We start from the raw sequence: 20,103 nt of genomic DNA, 5'->3' as shown, positions 1-20,103 counted from the left end.
CAGAGGTATACACTTTTCTAGATTCTTAGGACAAGAACAAATAAACATAAACATGAATCATATTGGTTTGTGTGGAATTAACTGAAATATATAGTAAATAAGACTTTTTAAAAGTTCATTTATTTATCTTGAGAGAAAGAGACTCAGAGAGAGAGGGAGAGGGAGAATCCCAAGCAGGCTCCTTGCTATCAGTGCATAGTCCAAGGCAGGGCTCAATCTTAGCAACTGTGAGATCATGACATGAGCTGAAATCAAGATTCTGATGCTTAACGGACTGAGCCACGCAGGCACCCCTATAGTAAACAAAGATTTTGAGATCAACACTACAAAAATTTATACTGATGTTATAATTTATTCCTTTATCTGTAAAAGTAATATGATGCCAGGGCTGATAAAATTGTGTAAAATTCTTCCTGCTTCTTCAGTTTTTAACATTTATTTATTTTTGAGAGACAGAGAGAGACAGAGTATGAGCAGGGGAGGGGCAGAGAGAGAGGGAGACACAGAATTCGAAGCAGGCTCCGGGCTCCGAGCTATCAGCACAGAGCCCGACGCGGGGCCCGAACCCACACACTGCGAGATCATGACCCAAGCCGAAGTCGGACACTTAACCGACTGAGCCACCCAGGCGCCCCATCTTCAGTTTTAACTTTAATATGATCTCTCAAAGATCACAGAGACCCACAAGACAGAAAATCCTCCTCCCATCTCTGTGGCCAAGTCTCCTGAAGGAAATTAATTTTGTCCCCGCCTAAAAACAGTTCCTTATCTTTAAGTACAGTAAGGACAAGTGCTTCAAGCGCACAACACTTTTAGATGTCCACAAAAATGTTTTCTTTTCAAGTAGGAGAAATAAAAAGGAACACTTAGGTGGAAGAAAATGTTGAAATACATAATGTTAAGATATTACTCTTCATATCAATACAGCCATAACTATGTATGTGTGTATGTATGTTTATGAAGAAGGGGGCCCACCAAGTCATAATGCTGCCTTGCCTCAAAAATGTCCTCTCAGTTTTTTTTTTTTAATTATTTCTTAGGTATCCCAGATGCCAAGTTTCCTTTTTCAACCAGGGAAATTGCCTCTTTGCAAGGAATACTTTGTTTTACCTAATTTCTCTTAGAAAAGTGATTTGTTTTAGAAGTTTTTGGGGAAAATGTTTTAAACTAATGTGTACTCAGCTAGGAAGTCTCTCCTCCAAAGTTAATTTTTTAAAGAGGAGGAGGAAGGTAGGAGATGAGCACTTCATATGATACCCTGACCAGTTGCAGGGAAATGCAATCTCCTGGGCTCTCCTCAGTGTGGACTAATGGCACAAGAGACTCTCGCTCACCTTTTTACTTTATTCCACGGTCGTCCAGTAGGGGGCGCGTGGCTCTCAGCACCCGAAGCTGCTGGCTCCCAGCGCCTCAAGGATCGTATCCCTATTTGCCCCAAGGTCATAGCTCCTAACCTGGCCTGCTAGTCTAGAGCCGGGAACACCGGGGAGTAAGCCCTCGGGGCTGAAGTCCCCGGCGCGGGTGCAGCCGATGGGGCGGGGCGGGAGCACTCTGAGGCCAGGGCTACGATCACAATGGGGACTGGGGATGAAAGGCACCAGCGGCCCGTGTCCGGAGCAGTCCGCGGGGTCGCCAGACTTCGCGCCCAGGAGGGGCGGGGTGGGGTGCGCGTAGTCCCACCCGGGAGCCCGGGAGCCGCCGCCGCCGCCGCCGCCACGCGCGCGGAGAGCTCGGAGCCTTGTTGCCAGCCCAGGGACCCGGGGCCCGGGCCGCGGGCCGAGGGGAGCCGGGAGGCAAGAGAGGAGGTCCTGAGCCAGCAGAGCCCGCCGAGAGGGCGTTCTCCCCGCCCCTGGTGCCTCGCCCGCCTGGTCCGCCCCGAGCACGGGGAGATCACCTCCACCCGTCACCTCCTCCTCCCCTCGTCCAGGTCCACCCGGGGCTCCCTCCCCCGGGCCGCCCCCGAACACGAAGTTGGCGGGAGCCTATAAAAGCCGGTGACGGCGCGACCCGCGGACACACCGTGCAGGCGCCCGAGCAGCCACTGCTAGACCCGCGCCAACTCCTGCCCTGCCCAGACCAGCGGCGCGACCATGGCCCATCACTGGGGATACGGCAAGCACAACGGTGAGTGCCGGCGGAGGGCGGCGCGGCGGCGGCGCCTGGGGCCCCGATCTTGGCCCGGATCTTGGCCCCGGCCCCGCAGCGCCCGCACCTGCTGTTTACCGCGGCCAGTGGGAACACCCGAGGCACGGTGTGCCCCCCGTGCCCGCCCCGCCCTCTGCTTCCCGGCGCTGGGATGCCCGGTTGCCCCAGCCCCGAGGCCACTGTCGAGGAATCCCCGCGTACGGCGGTGGCGCGCAGGGCCCGAGGGAGGGGGAGCACAGCCTCAGCCTCGGGACTCGAGTTCAGTTGCCCCCGGGTCCCGAACCGGAGGCTATCCTAACCGGCCCTAGGAGGTAGCGAGGAAGGTTTTTTAAGGGGGAGGGAAATGTTAATTGTTGATTGCAGAAAAATTAGGGGACCCCCTTCCCTGCACACACTTCACTCTTAGCACCTGTGGCTAAGGCGCTCAACACGAACCGTCCCGGGGCATTTTCGTGGGCTGGTTTGAATCCATTGCGGTGATTTCTGGGTTCTCTCATCACGTCTCCTCTCCTAAGGTTAGAGGGTCACCAGGAACTCGGTTTTGTCATGGCCACTGACCTGGGCTCTCCAGAGCCAGCAGATGCAAGAGAAAGATGTGTCTGGCGCACCTTTCGCATCTAGAGGTGGGATAGGACTTCCCAGGTAGGGGGAATCCTGACCATTAAAAGAGAGGTGCCAGGCCTGAGCAATGACTCTGCCTTTACATTCAGTAGGGAGGAATCCCGACCTGCCCGAATGTCTTAAATGAGCTTGAATATCCTAAATAGTAACCACGAGCCCCGATGATAGTGTTTGCCCAATTTCAGTTGCCGAATTCAATAAAATGAGCATAAAAATAGCTAATATTTATATGGCACTCATTCTTTGTTCTATGACCTTTCCATGTATTGATTCCAAATCTCACAAACTCTAGGACGTAGATGTCATTACCCCATAATACAGATGAGGAGACTGAGGCACAAAATAAGTTATTCAGCCGAGTGGTGCCACCAAAATTGGAACGGAGCAGATTGGTTCCAGAATCTTTGCCCTTTTCTAGGGATCTGGTCGTGCCCTTCCCCACACTGGGGGATTCACACATCTCTCCTCAATGCTAGGACCGGAGCACTGGCATAAGGACTTCCCCATTGCCAACGGAGAGCGCCAGTCCCCTATTGACATCGACACCAAAGCAGCCATTCACGATCCTGGCCTGAAGTCCTTGTTTCCTTCCTACGAGCAAGCGGTTTCTCGGAGGATCATCAACAACGGTCACTCTTTCAACGTGGAATTTGATGACTCCCAGGACAAAGCAGGTCAGTGTTTAAAAAATAACTTGTGTCTCTTACCCAGTAGCTATTTTCCCAGCTTAATGGGAGGAATCAGGAGCAGTGGCTTAATACTCCTGTTTGTCTCCATACTCTAAGATGCCACTCTGCTAATCTTCATTAGGTCCCAGGCTCTGAGAAGTAGGCTAATTACTTTGAAGTGGCCTGGGGCTGTGGCTCCCCTATAAAATTCCTGGTTTCTATGTAGGGCATTGTATAACTGTAATCTGCTTGTGAAAAGTCACAAAAGGCAAGGTCCCCTGGCAGTAAAGATCAGCAACAATGCGATTTGCAAAAACTGAACTTTGGAGATTTTTTCTAAAATATTTTTTTCCAGAATTGATGCCTATTCAATAAAAAAGTACATCTTAGTGCTGTCTTGAAGGTAGCAGTGAGAAGAGTGGAGAAAGCCTCGCTATTTAAAATACTGAAATGAAAAAAAATTAAAAAAATAAATAAAATACTGAAATTTGGATGCATTGTATTTATGAATGCAAATGTGATAAAGGTGGCAGTGTATCTTGGTATCCACCCAGAAATTCATTCCACAAATGAAGAGGTTTTAGACTTGGTGGGCGGACCTGGCCCATTGCTGACAAAACCAATGACCATAATTTATCTGTAGTAGAGCTGTTTACAGGATGCACTTTGAATGCTTCTTTTTTCTTATTTAGAAACAGGAGAACAATCCCATTCAGACATGGTAGCAGCTTTCTTTGCCCATTGGTTGATTTAATTGCCAGTGCCCTATTTTCCTGAGTGCTTTCCTCTGAAGGTCGTTGGATGAATGGTGCTGCAGACACATGATGTGCGATGGTGGTGTGGGAGCAGGGAGAGCGCAGGGGCAAAAAGAGAAAACAGGAAAACCAAGAAGACATCCCGTTAACGCTGTCAAATTTTTGCAGTAATGACCGAGAGTACTAATATAGTGTGTGTAATTATAGCCACTATAGTCCAGTTGACCATTTTTTTTTTCAGTAGCTAGCCAATTATTCAGTCCAGTTTGGAAAAAAAAAATTCGCTCCTACCTTCTTTAAATTATTTTTTGATGCTTGGATTTCTGAAATAGTGACTCTGGAAGACAATTTGATGGAGGATAATGTGGAGATCATCTGAGAAATATTTTCAACTTACCTGTTCCTTTTGTGCACCTCCCCCCAGTACACACACACACACACACACACACACACACACATACACACACACATGCAAACACATATTCTGGCATAATATAATGGCTAATTAGACTTTGATTATTAGATTTAGTAGAGGATGTTCATTGAAGACACTTCAATGATTCTACCTTCCCAAGTAAGCCTTCCACTTCAAAGAAATAATGCTCAAGTGATTAAGCTAAAAATAAGGGAAATTTCTTTCCTTCCTGTAAAGGATACTGCATATTTTGATTATAATATGACTAGGCCATAGTCTTGGTCTTATTGTACATATACAAAGGATGCTACAAAACTCCGTGTTTATTTAAAAAAAAAAAAACTTGAGCTATTTTAGTTTAAAAAATTTATTTTAATCTTTATTTATTTTTGAGAGAGAGACAGAGTGTGAGCAGGGGAGGGGCAGAGAGAGAGGGAGACGCAGAATCCGAAGCAGGCTCCAGGCTCTGAGCTGTCAGCACAGAGCCCGACGCTGGGCTCAAACTCATGAACTGTGAGGTCATGACCTGAGCTGAAGTCAGAAGCTCAACCCACAGAGCCACCTACAGGCGCCCCCGAGCTATTTTAGTCTTTAGCTATCAACTGTTAAAAAAAGAGACACAGTGACTGTATGTTTCAATGTTGCCAGTGAAGTCAGTTTTCAGTGACCCTACTGGCCACCAGTCATCGGATGCCGCATAGAAATTGGGTGCTTATTTGGAGTGACGGGGAAACAAATGTCTAGCAAATAGAACTGGATAATTCCTTACAAATTTGATCATGAAATAATTATTTCAGTAATATATTATTACTGGAAAGTGGATTTTGACATTGAGTCTAGCAACTGTGAACATAGAAAGGGGTCAGGTAGCCGTGGATTCAAGTCCCAGCTCTGCCACTAACTAGCTTGGTGGCCCTGGGAACAATAGCAACTTAATGTCTCTAATTTTTAGTTTTCTTAACTGCAAAATTGGAGAAGCAGTAGTATCTACCACAAAGGAAAGATTAAATGGGACGGTAGATAGAAAGCACCTTAGCCCAGCACTTGGCACGTTACGATTCTCCAACAAGTGACCATTGCTGTTTTCATGTCGACACACCGTTCGACTGCTTTTATTAGGCAATTGCTGTAGCGATCACCTGTGGTAAGATTACTGAAGAAAGTTTTTAATGAACTGGAAGATTACCTGCCACCACCTGATGGGATTTAAAATTTTTATTTTTATATTTTCCTCAACATTCCATTTATCACATTAAAGTATGTACTGATTTTATATGTGATGTTATTATATAGTTACATGTTTTAGCACGAAAATGACAAGTTCTGATGGATTTCTAAATAAGCAGTAACTGATTAGAGAGCTGTTTAAAACTACTTCTCCTGGTGAGTAACACATATATTATTAAAGCCATGTTTAGATTGTGAGAACAGTGGTTTTGATAGGGTCTCACACCCATGCCTTTAGAGACACATGCATTATTCACTTAGTTCTTATGAAAACAAAACAAAACAAACAAACAAAACAAACCAACAACAAAAACCCATTCCTAACACCAGTTAAATGCATGAAGGCAGGTAGAGGTCTAGTCTCCTTCCTGTATCCCTAGATTTCACGCTGGGGATACCTGAAGTATAAAGACACAGAAACAGCAGTGACAGCTGACAGCGATTTTGGTAAGTGCAACAAGGACATATAGTCCAAGGAACTATGGAAACGTGAAAGAGAGGAGTCGTTCTGCGTAAGTCAGGAAATACTTTCCAGGGTAAATAAAACTTATGCTGAGGCTTGAACTTGGAGGAGACTCCAGGCAAAGAGAAGTAGGAAAGACCAGGGGATTTGAGAGAGAACAGTATGTGCTCTGACGGGCAAGGAGGTTAAAACAAGGAAGAGTTAATGTTAGAAAGGCTTGCTCTCCTTTATGTATGAATGATCCCTTTGTAACTTTGCCCATACCTCTTCAACACTGTCAGTTGTTTGGGTTAAACCAGGAAGCAAATTTTTTTTCCAGGATGTAGAATATATTAAAATGTTGGCATTAAGGAAAAACAGAATAAATCAAACAATCATACCATGCAGAGAAGCACCCTTTAGATTTTTTAAAAAAAAGAATCCTAGACTCTCAAGTTAGAACGAATGATGGAGATACTCTAGTCAAATTCACTTAAAATAATTATGAGAAAACAGAATGCTAAGGAGTTTAACTTGCTAGTCCCTTCTAATTTGTTGGGGTGAGACTAAATGACCATCACTTAAAAATAAAAGTTGAATAAGAATCTTTGAATGATAACCACAATTAATATTTAGTGTATATGTACCATGTTTTAAAAAATTGATATGCCTTTCTATACACTGAAGTCTAAAAACAATTCATTCATTTTGGTCACTCAATATTTTATTTTATTTTTTGGTCATTCAATATTTTGAATCAACAACTTAACATCTCTTTTTGTTAAGAGTTATTTTCATGGTATTAACATTTTTAGATATCTTTTACCTCTTGTTTTCTACATCTAAATGCCTCAGTTCCTTTTACTGATTTATTTATTTATTTATTTATTTCTACCTCAGTGAGATTTCAGCCTTCTAGAACTTCTCATAGATTTAAGTTTTCAAATATCCTGAATATTATCTTATCTGATACTAGGATATCACTAACTGAGCTGGTTGAGTTTATTATGTTTATGTTTAGTAGTTTAGTATGTTTAAGCTTGAAAGAATTCTTTTTAATGTTTATTTATTTTTGAGAGAGACAGAGACAGAATGCAAGTGGGTTAGGGGCAAAGAGAGGGAGACACCGAATCCGAAGCAGGCTCTGAGCCGTCAGCACAGAGCCCGACATGGGGCTCGAACTCACGAGCTGTGAGATCATGACCTGAGCCGAAGTCAGTTGCTCAACCGACTGAGCCACCCAGGTGCCCTGAGAGAATTCTTTTTAGGTGTGGAGTTAATAAAATAAAAATGTGGAGTTAATAGCTTTAACTAAAAGTTCTCATCAATCTTCTAAATTCCTTTAACAATAAACCACCTTAAATTAATGAAAAATTGCTAATCCTGTTGGTCTTTTAAAAAACTTATTAAAAAATAACTCTCTCTGCTTGCATTCTTTTATTACTAGCTTTATCTGGGAGAAAAGAATACTAGTCAAATTATTAACTCTGCTAACTCATTAACTTTTATTAATGAGTTTAAAACTCTCCTGCTTTCTTGCAATGTTAGATGCAAATATTGAAAAACCAATGCCTGAAATTATTGAGCCAATCCATATACAACTGTCATATAATTTCTCTTCTTTAGAAATTGATATATTTTTATCTGTCTATATTATTTCAAGAAAAAAGGAAGGAAATGAATAATTTATCTGTGCTCATTTCAGGCAGACCACTGTCTCTATGACAATAGAACTCCATACATGAGTCTTGCTTGATTTTCAAGGACTTGCTTTTGAAGCTTTAATATTGTCCTTCCGTGAATAATTTTAAATTAAAAGGAATCAGAGCAGCAACAAGTGAAAGGGTTCGTTGTGCATACTGTTAATGGTGTAAGAGAAACCTAAGTATTTATAAAACTGACCAAAACATTCTAAATACTGTATTTTTTTTAACGTTTATTTATTTTTGAGACAGAGAGAGTCAGAGCATGAACGGGGGAGGGTCAGAGAGAGAGGGAGATACTGAATCTGAAACAGGCTCCAGGCTCTGAGCGGTCAGCACAGAGCCTGACATGGGGCTGGAACTCACGGACTGCGAGATCGTGACCTGAGCCGAAGTCGGACGCTTAACCGACTGAGCCACCCAGGCACCCCTAAATACTGTATTTAATTATATTCATGTCAAGAGTTTCCTTTGTTTTTTTTTTTTTTACTCTCCTATAATTTCCATGTACACAAAACTAAAAAATCCTGTCCTTTTGATTTTTTTTCCAGTTGTTTGGTTTATCTTTTTATTGCCAACAGGTATTTCTTAGTGGATTATATTTAGTGGGGTCTTCAAAAAGCATTTATTAAATGAGCACACACACACCTAACATCACATTTTCAAAAAATACCCTATTGCTATATATATTTTTTAAGTTGATTTATTTTTTTATTTTTTTTATTATTTTTTTTTTTTAATTTTTTTTTTCAACGTTTATTTATTTTTGGGACAGAGAGAGACAGAGCATGAACGGGGGAGGGGCAGAGAGAGAGGGAGACACAGAATCGGAAACAGGCTCCAGGCTCTGAGCCATCAGCCCAGAGCCCGACGCGGGGCTCGAACTCACGGACCGCGAGATCGTGACCTGGCTGAAGTCGGACGCTTAACCGACTGCGCCACCCAGGCGCCCCTAAGTTGATTTATTTTGAGAGAGAGAGAGAGAATGAACAGGGGAGGGGCAGAGAGAGAAAGAGAGAGAGAGAAACCGAAGCAGGCTCCACGCTGTCAGTGCAGTGCTCTACTCAGGACTTGAACCTGAGCCGAAATCAAGAGTCAGATGCTTAACTGACTGAGCCACCCAGGTACAACCCTCCCCCCAACCCCATTGCTGTATTATATGTTCTAATAAAACTTCCATTTTCCATAGTTCATACAGTAGAAGGGAAAACTGAAGTGGTGCTTTACCCTTTTAAAATCCAGAGCCTTTTCCCTGTTGCCTGACAAAAACTGTGGAGCGTCTATTCTTAGACTTTGATCTGTACCAGAATCATCTCACTGTTCCCTCTGAAAATATCGGTCATTAAAGTCAGCATCTGGCTTGGGCATCTGCATTTTAACAGATGATCCTGATTCACATAGAAATCTGAGGACCAGAGATATGGAAGGTGCCTTGAATATTTTCTATTTGTTTTACAGCATTTAAGAGGTCTTCAAGAGAAATAAAATGCTGTTCCATGTTTACTGGCTCATGTTTTCTATTCTTTGGGGCTATCATCTTGTCTACTTTCTTTGTCTTTGAAATCAATACATTCTTATCTTGATTCTTCTAAAAATCCACCCCCCTCCCCTTAATACCTCCCTCCATCCATTTTAGTTAAACCACAGATCCTAGGTATTGTTTTTACTCTCATATAATTTCCATGTACCAGAAACTAAAAACTTCTGTTCCCTTGATTTTTAGTTGTTGTTTACTTTAGTGTAAGTGACAGCTAAACATCTCACTATTTTAAAAGAAATAAAGTGTGGGGACTTTTTCTTCATTCATTTTCTTGATTTTAGTTGTAAACTCCAGGATTATTGACTACTGCTTCAAAAGCAAAATAGTAATGCGTAATTTAATGAAGATTGTTTATCTCCTGGAAATGCTGCATTTTTAGTAGACTTAGTCATGTACTTCATTAATAAGAGATCCCTTAAATTTGCATTTTAAACTAAAGATTATTAGAAATGGTTTATTTGTATTTTGGATTTAAGAGAGATTATTGATATTCGTTAAGGTGTTTAGTTTGTTATTTGGATACATTTTATGTTAAGTAATAATAAAGGGAGTAGGAAGAAAAAATTAAAAATGTTAAATTTTCAGTTTTTAATTTGTATAGTCTTGTATATTATTGGACTGGATGCCTTAATTTTCACAAATAACATAGTTTACGTAATTTCTCTAAGTAATATGTATAGGAAGACAGATTAGAATGTATTTAGTACTTATTTTGTGTTTTATATATGTAGTATGTATAACTGATGGCTGATCATGAAAATTAAAATTGGCTAGAGCCCTTGGTGTTGAGATTTGGATTTAAATTAAGTTTTGGGAATTTTGAAAAGATATTGTGGTAGAAAATTTATGTCTCGCTGTCCCTTGTGGAATACATTTCCGTGATACAATAAATCATGAACTCTTCAGAACCCTCACTAACATGGCTGGATTTTAAAGAGGAAAAATATACGCAGTCAGCAGTTTCTGCTACTTTTAAAAATTATTTTTGCATCAGACAGACAGACTTCGTTTTAAACTTGAATCGTTCATAAAATGGTATGTAGCAATCAAAATAAGTAAATAAATAAGTAGACCTGGAAAAAGTACAAGCTCCCTATTTTTCAACCAAATGTCTTTTTTATGTTGCACATAAGATGTATGCTACCTTTATTAAAGTTTGTGGCAATTTATTACTGTAACCATGTTTTGGGGACGACTTCATTAACTAAATTCTGCGCTAAGGATTTGTTGAAATAACCAACTCCCGAAGTAGACCAGAAATGTTTCTTTTCGTAGCGACTAAATTTTAAGAATTTAATAACCTCTCCTATGTACAAGGGCTTCTAATCTACATGGCAACATAGTTTTATTTTAACAGGAGCTAAAACAGGTGTCTGGTAATAATAGATTAGCACTGAGTATGTTTAATCATTGAACCAAGAATCTTTTTCTTTCTTTCTTTCTTTCTTTCTTTCTTTCTTTCTTTCTTTCTTTCCTTCTTTTCTTTCTTTCTCTTTCTTTCTTTCTTTCTGTAGTATTAGCAAAGCTTGTTTAATAAAAGCTTATATACATTCTTGACTAATTCTAAATCTTCTCTGAAATAAGTAAATTAAGATGGAATGTTAAGATCTGCAAGGGAGTGAATAAGAATATGAAACAGCAATAAGTTTTATTATTTTTAAAATTGAAGATTCTGATGTTGTTCACAAGGGAAAAGAGATACATTTAGAAAGATAAGTTATCTTGATGCTTAATATGGTTTTATTTAATTTATTTTGCTACTTGGTAGAACTAGTGATGTTACAGAGGGCATTTGCTTTTTATGACCAGCCAGTTGGTAGCTTTAAAAAGTTATAAAGGAATTATTTCAGTACCAGTTTATTTCATGAACAAATATTTTGTTTTAAGAATATATTATTATGAAAATTTTATGAATTTTTTATTTTGAAAAAGCCTTGTGGGGGGGGGATGCGGATAAGGCTAATTATTTCCTTACAGAATTATCAGATAAAAAAAAAACTTTGACAATAATTCGTTAAATTTCAAGAGATGTGATTTTATCAGACTGTACCCAAATTGATGTTTCTTAGCAGATCTGTGATGTAACATCGTTTACATAATTGGTTCTTCCCCCTCCCCCGCCCCTTGGCCTATTGTAAGGCAGTGCTAGGGACCAGAGGTTGTATCAGGAGCTAAGAAGGGCCTAAATATCTTCCAGCCAGCTCTGTTTTTTACTTTGGATAGATGGATGGCTGTTGCTACCATTTATGCATACTTAGGTGAAATTAAACAAACTTTTGTTGCTTTGTTTTGCAAAGCCGGAGTAAGTTTGGGCTCATTGTTGTATAGAATTATAATCCAAAGCTATTAAATGCACTTATAGCAACAGATGTTTTAATCCTAGTTTTAGAGAAATAAAATTTGAAGTTGGAGAACTAATCTAATTTTAAAAGCTTTTAAATATATTGGTAAGTTTCATGAATATATACAAGTTAACAAGGTTTTATGGAGAGGCTGGGGGAAACTGATTTCCTACTATTTTAATTCTCTCTAATACACAACTCCGTATCTACAGATAGACTGTACTGGAGATGACACCCGTCTCGTGCTTTACTCTAACAAAGTTATATTAATACCAGAATAATAGAATCATAAGACAGTTATTAAAGTTAGAATTTTAAGTTTTTGGAGCAACAGAGTACTATGTGCTCTGTTAGGTGATCAATAAATTTTTAGTGAAGTGATAAACAATTGAATGGATCCACTTTACAGATGAGGAAATTAAGATCAGAAAGGTTCGATGAAACATTTTAATGGGATAAAGCTAGTTAGTAGCAGTGAAAATCCAAATTGTGAAGAATTTGGGAAGCCAGGGTAAGGAAAATTGGGTTTTATACTAAGATCAATGGAATGCTTATTGTTTCGCAAATTCTGGCATCTGGGGTTAGCAACGCAGATGGCAGGGCAGTCATGGGGCTGTGGAAAAGAGAGCTTCCCATGTTTTCTGGAGTGTGCCACAGACCTGCATCGACAAGCAGATACAAGGGCACCTCCCCAGTCATTCACAGAGGACTTAATAATTCCACTTAAGACTTCCTCTCTCTGAACCAGAACCTGTGAGTCCAAACAAACCCAGAAGAGAAGTTATCATTGTGCTCAGAAAACAGATGGGAAAAGTACCCACCTTCAAGCCAACACAAGTGAGGAGAAAAGCCAGTTGAAAGGATTTTGTTCAGCCCTGTAGACTAAACTTGAGTCTGGATTTAATTTTCACAAAGTGAAAATGTTGCTACAGGCATAAATTTAGAATTATGCAACAGGATTGAATTACATTATAATATTTAGTAGTGTGTGTTTCATGTGCATATGTACATACACGTGTGTATATACATGTGATTTTGTGTATGTTGTGTGTATGTATATACATTCATACACTCATACTCATATACACATAGGCACATGTATAATATATATATATCATATATATACATATTTTTTACATTTTAGTGCTGAAAGGAGGACCCCTCACTGGCACATACAGATTGATTCAGTTTCACTTTCACTGGGGTTCGTCTGATGGGCAAGGATCTGAGCATACTGTGGATAAAAAGAAATATGCTGCAGAGGTAAGATATGCTTTTTTGCCTTCCAGGGAAAAATGTAAATTGATTTTCAGCATTAATTTCAAAAACATAGTTTTGTAAATTCGACTCAAACTAAGCGAACCACTTTTTTTTCTTTTTACAAAGGACCTTCACATTTGCTTCTTATAACTTTTATTTGTGATATTACAATTAATGCTGCAAAACATTCTCTGCTACACTCAAGGACATCGTTTGCAAAAACTTAAATGAATTCAAATTGGAGGATCCTGTTTTAACATAAATCTAAAAATAGCATTTGTGTCTTTCCTCAAAAATATGTAACTCTTTGAGAGTTGAGGAAGTCACTTGCTGTTATGTCAAATAGTGGATAATTGGGATGAAAATGAAAGAAAAGCTTATATTTTAAATTACCCACATTTTCCCTTTCTTTAGTAACCTTTAGTTGTAAAGAAAAGATCACTGGGTACAATCGGCAGGTTTTATGATGTATATCATTTATTGTGGTTTTGTCTCTGGATAACATTTGGAGGATTAATGATGTATATCATTCATTATGGTTTTGTCTCCGACTGCTTTAGCTTCACTTGGTTCATTGGAACACCAAATATGGGGATTTTGGAAAAGCTGTGCAGCAACCTGATGGACTGGCTGTTTTGGGTATTTTTTTAAAGGTTAGTTGATGGCCCAATTCTTTTTTTCCCTGTTTTTGAGAAAGGTTAACCAGACAGAACATTCATAATAAACAGGACATTCTACAAAGAGCCTAAGGAATGCCTTTGGCTCCAAAATATTTTCAGGCTTATGTCCCCCTTCATATCTGCTAGTAGCTCTAGCGATGGAGGGCAAAAGTCAAAACAAAACAAAACAAACAATCCAAGAGGTATTAATTAGGTGCTATTTAGATGTAAATGTGAAGGATGTATACATGCGAAATGTAAAATGAGGAAGAGGTATACTTCAGATGACTACTGGTTTTTATTTTAAAATTCACCCTTAACTAGATAGTAGTGTTTCATGACAGGTAAAGCTAAATTTAGATCAAGTTTGGGAGGGCTCAAGGGCAGTGACTCAATATTGGAGAATTTCAGGCAACAGTGGGGCATACAGTTTGAGCTGCCCTCTAGACAGCTGTAAAGCAAGTTGACAAAAGTCTGGGCTGGAGATTCATGGGGCCTGACATCATATGTCAAGGTAGAAGCTACAAGTGAATATGAAATCATCCAAGGAAAGCACCAAGAGGGAGAAGATAAAGCTGCTAATCACGCAGTCCTGAGAAACTGCAGACTGTAAGACGTTTAAGGCAGTGGGAAAGATGGTATTAAATGACTAAAAAGGAATACAGAAGTCAAGGGAGATTGCTGAGGCTGGAGGGCAGAGGGAAAGCCAAAGGAGGAGAGAATTTCAAAATGGAGAGAAGTCAATAGTATAAAATCCTGCAAGGTTAAGGTTGAACAGTGTTCCTTGCTTTGGCAGTTAGAGGTCAGTTGGAGGTCACTAGTGACATTTGAGAGAGTACATTCAGGGGACTGGGCGGTCGGGGGGGGGGGCGAAGCAGAAAGAAGTTGTCAGTGACAGTAGGGAAGTTCATGGTGCCAATGTGATCAAAGAAAGATGGATGGGTGGCATGTACCAGTGGTAGACTTGGTTCATCGTTTGGAAACCTTTTATGGTAGAGCTGTCCAAATCAAAACTGATGTAATACCAACCAGATTACGGTGCCTTGTACATTATGTTTTCCTATAGATTGGTGATGCCAACCCGGGCCTACAAAAAGTCCTTGATGCACTGGACTCCATTAAAACAAAGGTACAGTTGCATTTTCTGCCACCTCGATAGAGTACCTATGTTTTATATCCCACTGGTTTTAGGAAATTCTTTTGATCAAATCGAATAGTCTCAGTTTGACATGTGGTGTTTGGATGAACGGTTAATGAAGGTAAAATGTTGCTTATATATTCATGTAACTTTTCTTTATCCAAAAGTTGATCCTAATTCTAGTATAATTTTAATCTTGCCTTTATTTAATCTTGTTTCCCCATCATTTGAACATTCATATATAAGAGTCAGAGAATCTCATGACTGAAAGGAAACTGAAAGATCATCTGGTCAAATTATTGACTCATTCACACAGCAGGTATTTGTTAAGTACTTGCTCCATTTCAGTCACTTGGATGACATAGGAGATACAATGCTGAGCATGAAGACTAATCCATCCCAAGTTTAAATTCTACAGCACAGCCATGTTTAGGTCATTGAACATCTGCTAAATACAATCCCCAGTGGCAGGCCTGGCTTCAGAAAGCTCATCTTCACTGAAGTCATGTTTATCTTCTGAAATGCTCACTTGTTACTCCTATCTGACCCCTTTGAATGATGGAGAATAAACCTGATTCAAAAACACTAATTGGAAAAGATATGTACCTTCACATTAACTGCAGCATTATTTATAATAGCCAAGATGCAGAAATAGCCCAGTGTCCAACAATGGATGAATGGATAAAGAAATGTAGATTATATGTACACAGTGGAATATTTCCAGTCATAAAAAAGAAGGAAATCTTGCTATTTGCGACAGTATGGATGGGCCTTGAGGGCATTAAGTTAAGTGAAATGAGATAGTGAAAGACAAATATCATATGATCTCACTTATATGCGGAATCTGAAAAATAAACAAATAAACAAACTAAAAACCAATGAGTGCATAGACACAAAACGGATTGGGGGTTATCAGAGGTTGGGGGAAGTGGTTGAAGGGGGTCAAAAGGTACAAACCTCCAGTTATAAAATAAATAAGTTTTGGGGATAAAATGTACAGCATAGCAACTGTTGTTACTACTACTGCATTGCATATTTGAAAGTTGCTAAGAGAGATCTTCAAAGTTCTCATCATAAGAGAAAAAAATTAGTAACCAGGCATAGTAATGGATGTTAACTAGACTTATTGTGTTGATCATTTTGCAATATATGCAAATATCAAATCATTATGTTGTGCACCTGAAGCTAATATAATATTATGTATTAATTATACCTCACAAAATGAAAAACCTGATCCTCTTTTTTTTTTTTTTTTTTTTTGAGAAAGAATCTTAAGCAGGCTCCACACTCAGCTCAGAGCCCAACACTGAGCTCCATCCCACAATCCTGGGATCATGACCTGAGCTGAAATCAAGAGCGGGTTGCTCAACTGAGCTGCCCAGGAGCCCTGATCTTTCTTTCTTTTGAACCTATTTTCTCTAATAGGGTTTTGCCTACCCTGAGGCTAGTTATCTTTTGTTCGCTTTATTCTCTTAGGACAGTTTTCTCTCTTTATAACAACTTTGTCGCTCTGCTTGTAACTCATTGCTGTTTGCATCTGTTGCTTTAAAAGTGTAGTGTCCAGAAAAGAAAGCAGTTATTCAGTTCTGATCCAGCCATCAGGTATGATAGCAAGGCAATTACCTCCTCGTTAAGGGTACTCTATTTTGGTGACTGCAGCCTCAAATTTGCATTATTTTAGTGGCAGCAATTTCACTTTAAATACTGGATGTGATCAGTTAATAACTTGAAGGAAATTATAAGGGATAATTATGGAGGACAAGATAAGAATGGACATGTGAAAATAGTATCGTCAGGTTCCCTTGCTCATATCTGCTCGTCTGTATTTCCAAGTCAAATGTCATCTGTTAATTTCTTTTTATTTCGTTTTCTGGTGAATATGGGACCTCTCTTAAAAGGGGGGGGAGTGGAGGGGCGCCTGGGTGACTCAGCTGGTGAAGCATCCAACTTGAACTCAGGTCTTGATCTCATGGTTTATGAGTTCGAGCCCTGCATCAGGCTGTGTGCTGACAGCTCAGAGCCTGGAGCCTGCTTCAGATTCTGTGTCTCCCTCTCTGCCCCTCCCTTACTCATTCTCTCTCTCTCTCTCTGTCTCTCTCTGTCTCTGTCTCTCTCAAAAATCACATTAAAAAAAAGTTTTCTGGCAACCAGAAGGGAGTATTTGTTTCCTGCCTTCCTCCCACTCTGATCACGACACATAACCTGTGTGTTTGCCTAATTCCAGGGTAAGAGTGCTGACTTCGCTAACTTTGACCCTCGTGTCCTCCTTCCGGAAAGCTTGGACTACTGGACCTACCCAGGCTCCTTGACCACTCCTCCTCTTCTGGAATGTGTGACCTGGATCCTGCTCAAGGAGTCCATCAGCGTTAGCAGTGAGCAGGTCGGTTTCCTAAAGTGAGGGAGAGCATTTCATCCAGACAGAGGAGCTTGGCTTTTGGATTTGGACAGACCCAGGGTTTACGGGCTTAATCCTGCTCTTGATGCTTCTAGCTGTGGAACTAGTGTCTATAACAGTGTGTAGCTGATAAACAGCTTTTGAGAAATATTTGCTGCTATTAGCCATAACTTTAGGCAGTGTTTACTCTGTGAAGTTGGGTGATCCTGGGGATTAAATGAGAAGGGTATCTGTCACTTAATAAATGCTTTTATGGAAACTGTGAGGAAACTGAGGCCCAGGACAATGAGATTTCATACTCAAGGTTACACAGATATCAGTGGTAACTCCCCGCCGACTGCTCACTCACGTAAGAGCTTGCTGCAGTTCTTTTTGTATCAGAATACCTTTCTGAATTCTGACAAAAGTAAAAGCCATGTTTTGCAGAAAAAAGTATCAAAAACTCACTCCAGGTTGCTTTAACAACCTTTAACACAGACTCTTACTTCTCCCATACAATATAGTTTATGCAATTCAAGTTATTAATGCAGCTTCTAAGTGGCCAATAGTACCCACTGTCTGTCTCTATTCCCACACAGCTGAAATGTAGAAAATGGACATTCCTCAGTAGGATCCACAAGGACTTGGATCCTGGGTAATTTAACTGATGTTACAGTAGCTGAGGGATAATTACTAGACCAAAGAGATCAGGTTACAGGCTGTTGATTTGTGGGCTGTTTTATTACTGCCCAAACAATCCTTCTTCATTTAGATCAAGACTTGCTTAAGGAAAGGGAAGTACCCCTTTGCACAAATAGCCTCAAAGAAGTAGGAGGCTGGTTGAGGGCTGCCTGTTTCACACCGTTGGGCCAGGGAGCTAAAACAAGGTTAAAAGGGGATAAAGATCACTCAATGTCAAGGATTTCCCAGATTGGGAAAATTCATTTATGTGTTTCTATACATTTAAGCAGAGATACCAGCCCTCACTTATCCCCTGGGACTTGCAGATCCTGGGTCACTTTAGGTCACCTTCCCTGGGGCAGAAAACAGAACTCTAATTGGGATCTAAAATTTCTGTTAGTATTTTACATCTCGGAAGTGTTTTATAGGCTTTTGATGTTTGATTTTAAAATTTAAAGAGGGAAAAAAACAAGCTCACTGAAAATTTCCTTCCAAATGACACCAACAATCTTGTGTGCATTTTCTAGAAATTGATTTGTTATCTAAAAGCATAGGGATATAGGGGCACCTGAATGGGTCATTCACTTGAGCATCCAACTTGGGCTCAGGTGGTGATCTCATGGTTCGTGAGTTCAAGCCCACATCAGGCTTGCTGCTCTCTGCACAGAGCCCGCTTCAGATCCTCTGCCCCCCTTTCTGTGCCCCTCCCCCACTTGCACTCTCTCAAAAATAAATACAACATTTAAAGTAAAATAAAAGTGGGGCGCCTGGGTGGCGCAGTCAGTTGAGCGTCCGACTTCAGCCAGGTCACGATCTCGCGGTCCGTGAGTTCGAGCCCCGCGTCAGGCTCTGGGCTGATGGCTCAGAGCCTGGAGCCTGTTTCCGATTCTGTGTCTCCCTCTCTCTCTGCCCCTCCCCCGTTCATGCTCTGTCTCTCTCTGTCCCAAAAATAAATAAACGTTAAAAAAAAAAAAATTAAAAAAATAAAGGAAAATAAAAGTATACACATATGTTTATGTGATTATACATTTATTGAGAATCAAAGTGAAGTTTAATATTGGAAAACGCATTTCAGGGTATAACGCAAGCACATAAATGAATACTATTGTGAAACTTGGACTTTTAGTTTTTTAATATTTTATTTTGCCTTTTAGATGCTGAAATTCCGTAAGCTTAATTTCAATAAGGAGGGCGAACCAGAAGAGCTGATGGTTGACAACTGGCGCCCAGCTCAGCCGCTGAACAACAGAAAAGTTAATGCTTCCTTCAAATAAGATGGTCCCGGAGCCCAGGACCAAAGAATGGACATCTGGGTTTCCCTTTAGCTAAGCACAAATCTACCTTGTTGAATTGGACCTTGGCTGCTTTGCATCTGGTTTTCTAGACCTTTCATTTCTCACCTGATGTGCTTAGTAAAATGTGAAGAACCTGACCAGGTGTCATCCTTGACAGAATTGCTGTGACGGGTGCTTTGCTTATGGTAGTAGCCTTTCTGTAGTGGAGAATATAGTTCAAGGAATAGGGGAAGAAATACCTTGACTTTGTTCATAGAACAGAGGGTGATGAGCATTGACAATTGTTCACAAAAATGCTAGTTTTAAAGCATAGGAAAATAGAATGAGTGCAAATCCCTATCATGAGATAAATTGAGCTATGTAATGTAAATCAGGTAAAATAGTCATGATTCTGTGTAATGTGAATCAGGTAAAATAAATGTTCATGATTCCAAGATGTTATATTAATGAGCAAATTTTAAATTCTTATATATTTGTAGCAATGTTAAATATGAATTATGTTGTAATTTAGTGACTTTTGAATTACAGAGATATAAATGAAGTATTATCTGTAAAATTGGTATAATTATAGTTGTGATACAGAGTATATTTCCATTCAAATAATATATCATAACTTAATAAATATTGTATTTTAGATATATTCTCTAATAAAATTTGGACTTTAATTTGGGGCTATTTTATTTCCTGCTGGGCAATATGTAATAATGGAAAAGCAAATGTGTACTTTTTTAAAGGTTTATTTATTTGTTTTGAGAGAGAGAGAGAGAGAGCGCATGAGCAAGAGGAGGGGCAAAAGAATTTGTGCTGTCAACCCAGAGCCCAATGTAGGGCTCGAACC

The 20,103-nt window shown here is 39.9% G+C and overlaps 1 protein-coding gene across 1 annotated transcript; it reads left to right on the top strand.

Annotated features, from left to right (window-relative positions):
* Positions 1-1,972: 1,972 nt before the first annotated feature.
* CA2 (carbonic anhydrase 2) lies at positions 1,973-19,930 on the top strand. The gene is made up of 7 exons (XM_045454667.1): positions 1,973-2,124; positions 3,243-3,440; positions 13,003-13,121; positions 13,679-13,771; positions 14,844-14,906; positions 17,140-17,295; positions 19,125-19,930. Exons 1-7 carry the CDS (start codon positions 2,091-2,093, stop codon positions 19,242-19,244), a joined length of 783 nt encoding a protein of 260 aa, XP_045310623.1. The 5' UTR covers positions 1,973-2,090; the 3' UTR covers positions 19,245-19,930.
* The last annotated feature ends 173 nt before the right edge of the window (positions 19,931-20,103 follow it).

This window comes from Leopardus geoffroyi, chromosome C3 (assembly GCF_018350155.1).
Source record: "Leopardus geoffroyi isolate Oge1 chromosome C3, O.geoffroyi_Oge1_pat1.0, whole genome shotgun sequence".
NCBI lineage: Eukaryota > Metazoa > Chordata > Mammalia > Carnivora > Felidae > Leopardus > Leopardus geoffroyi.
This window is presented reverse-complemented; position numbering and strand designations above follow the sequence as displayed.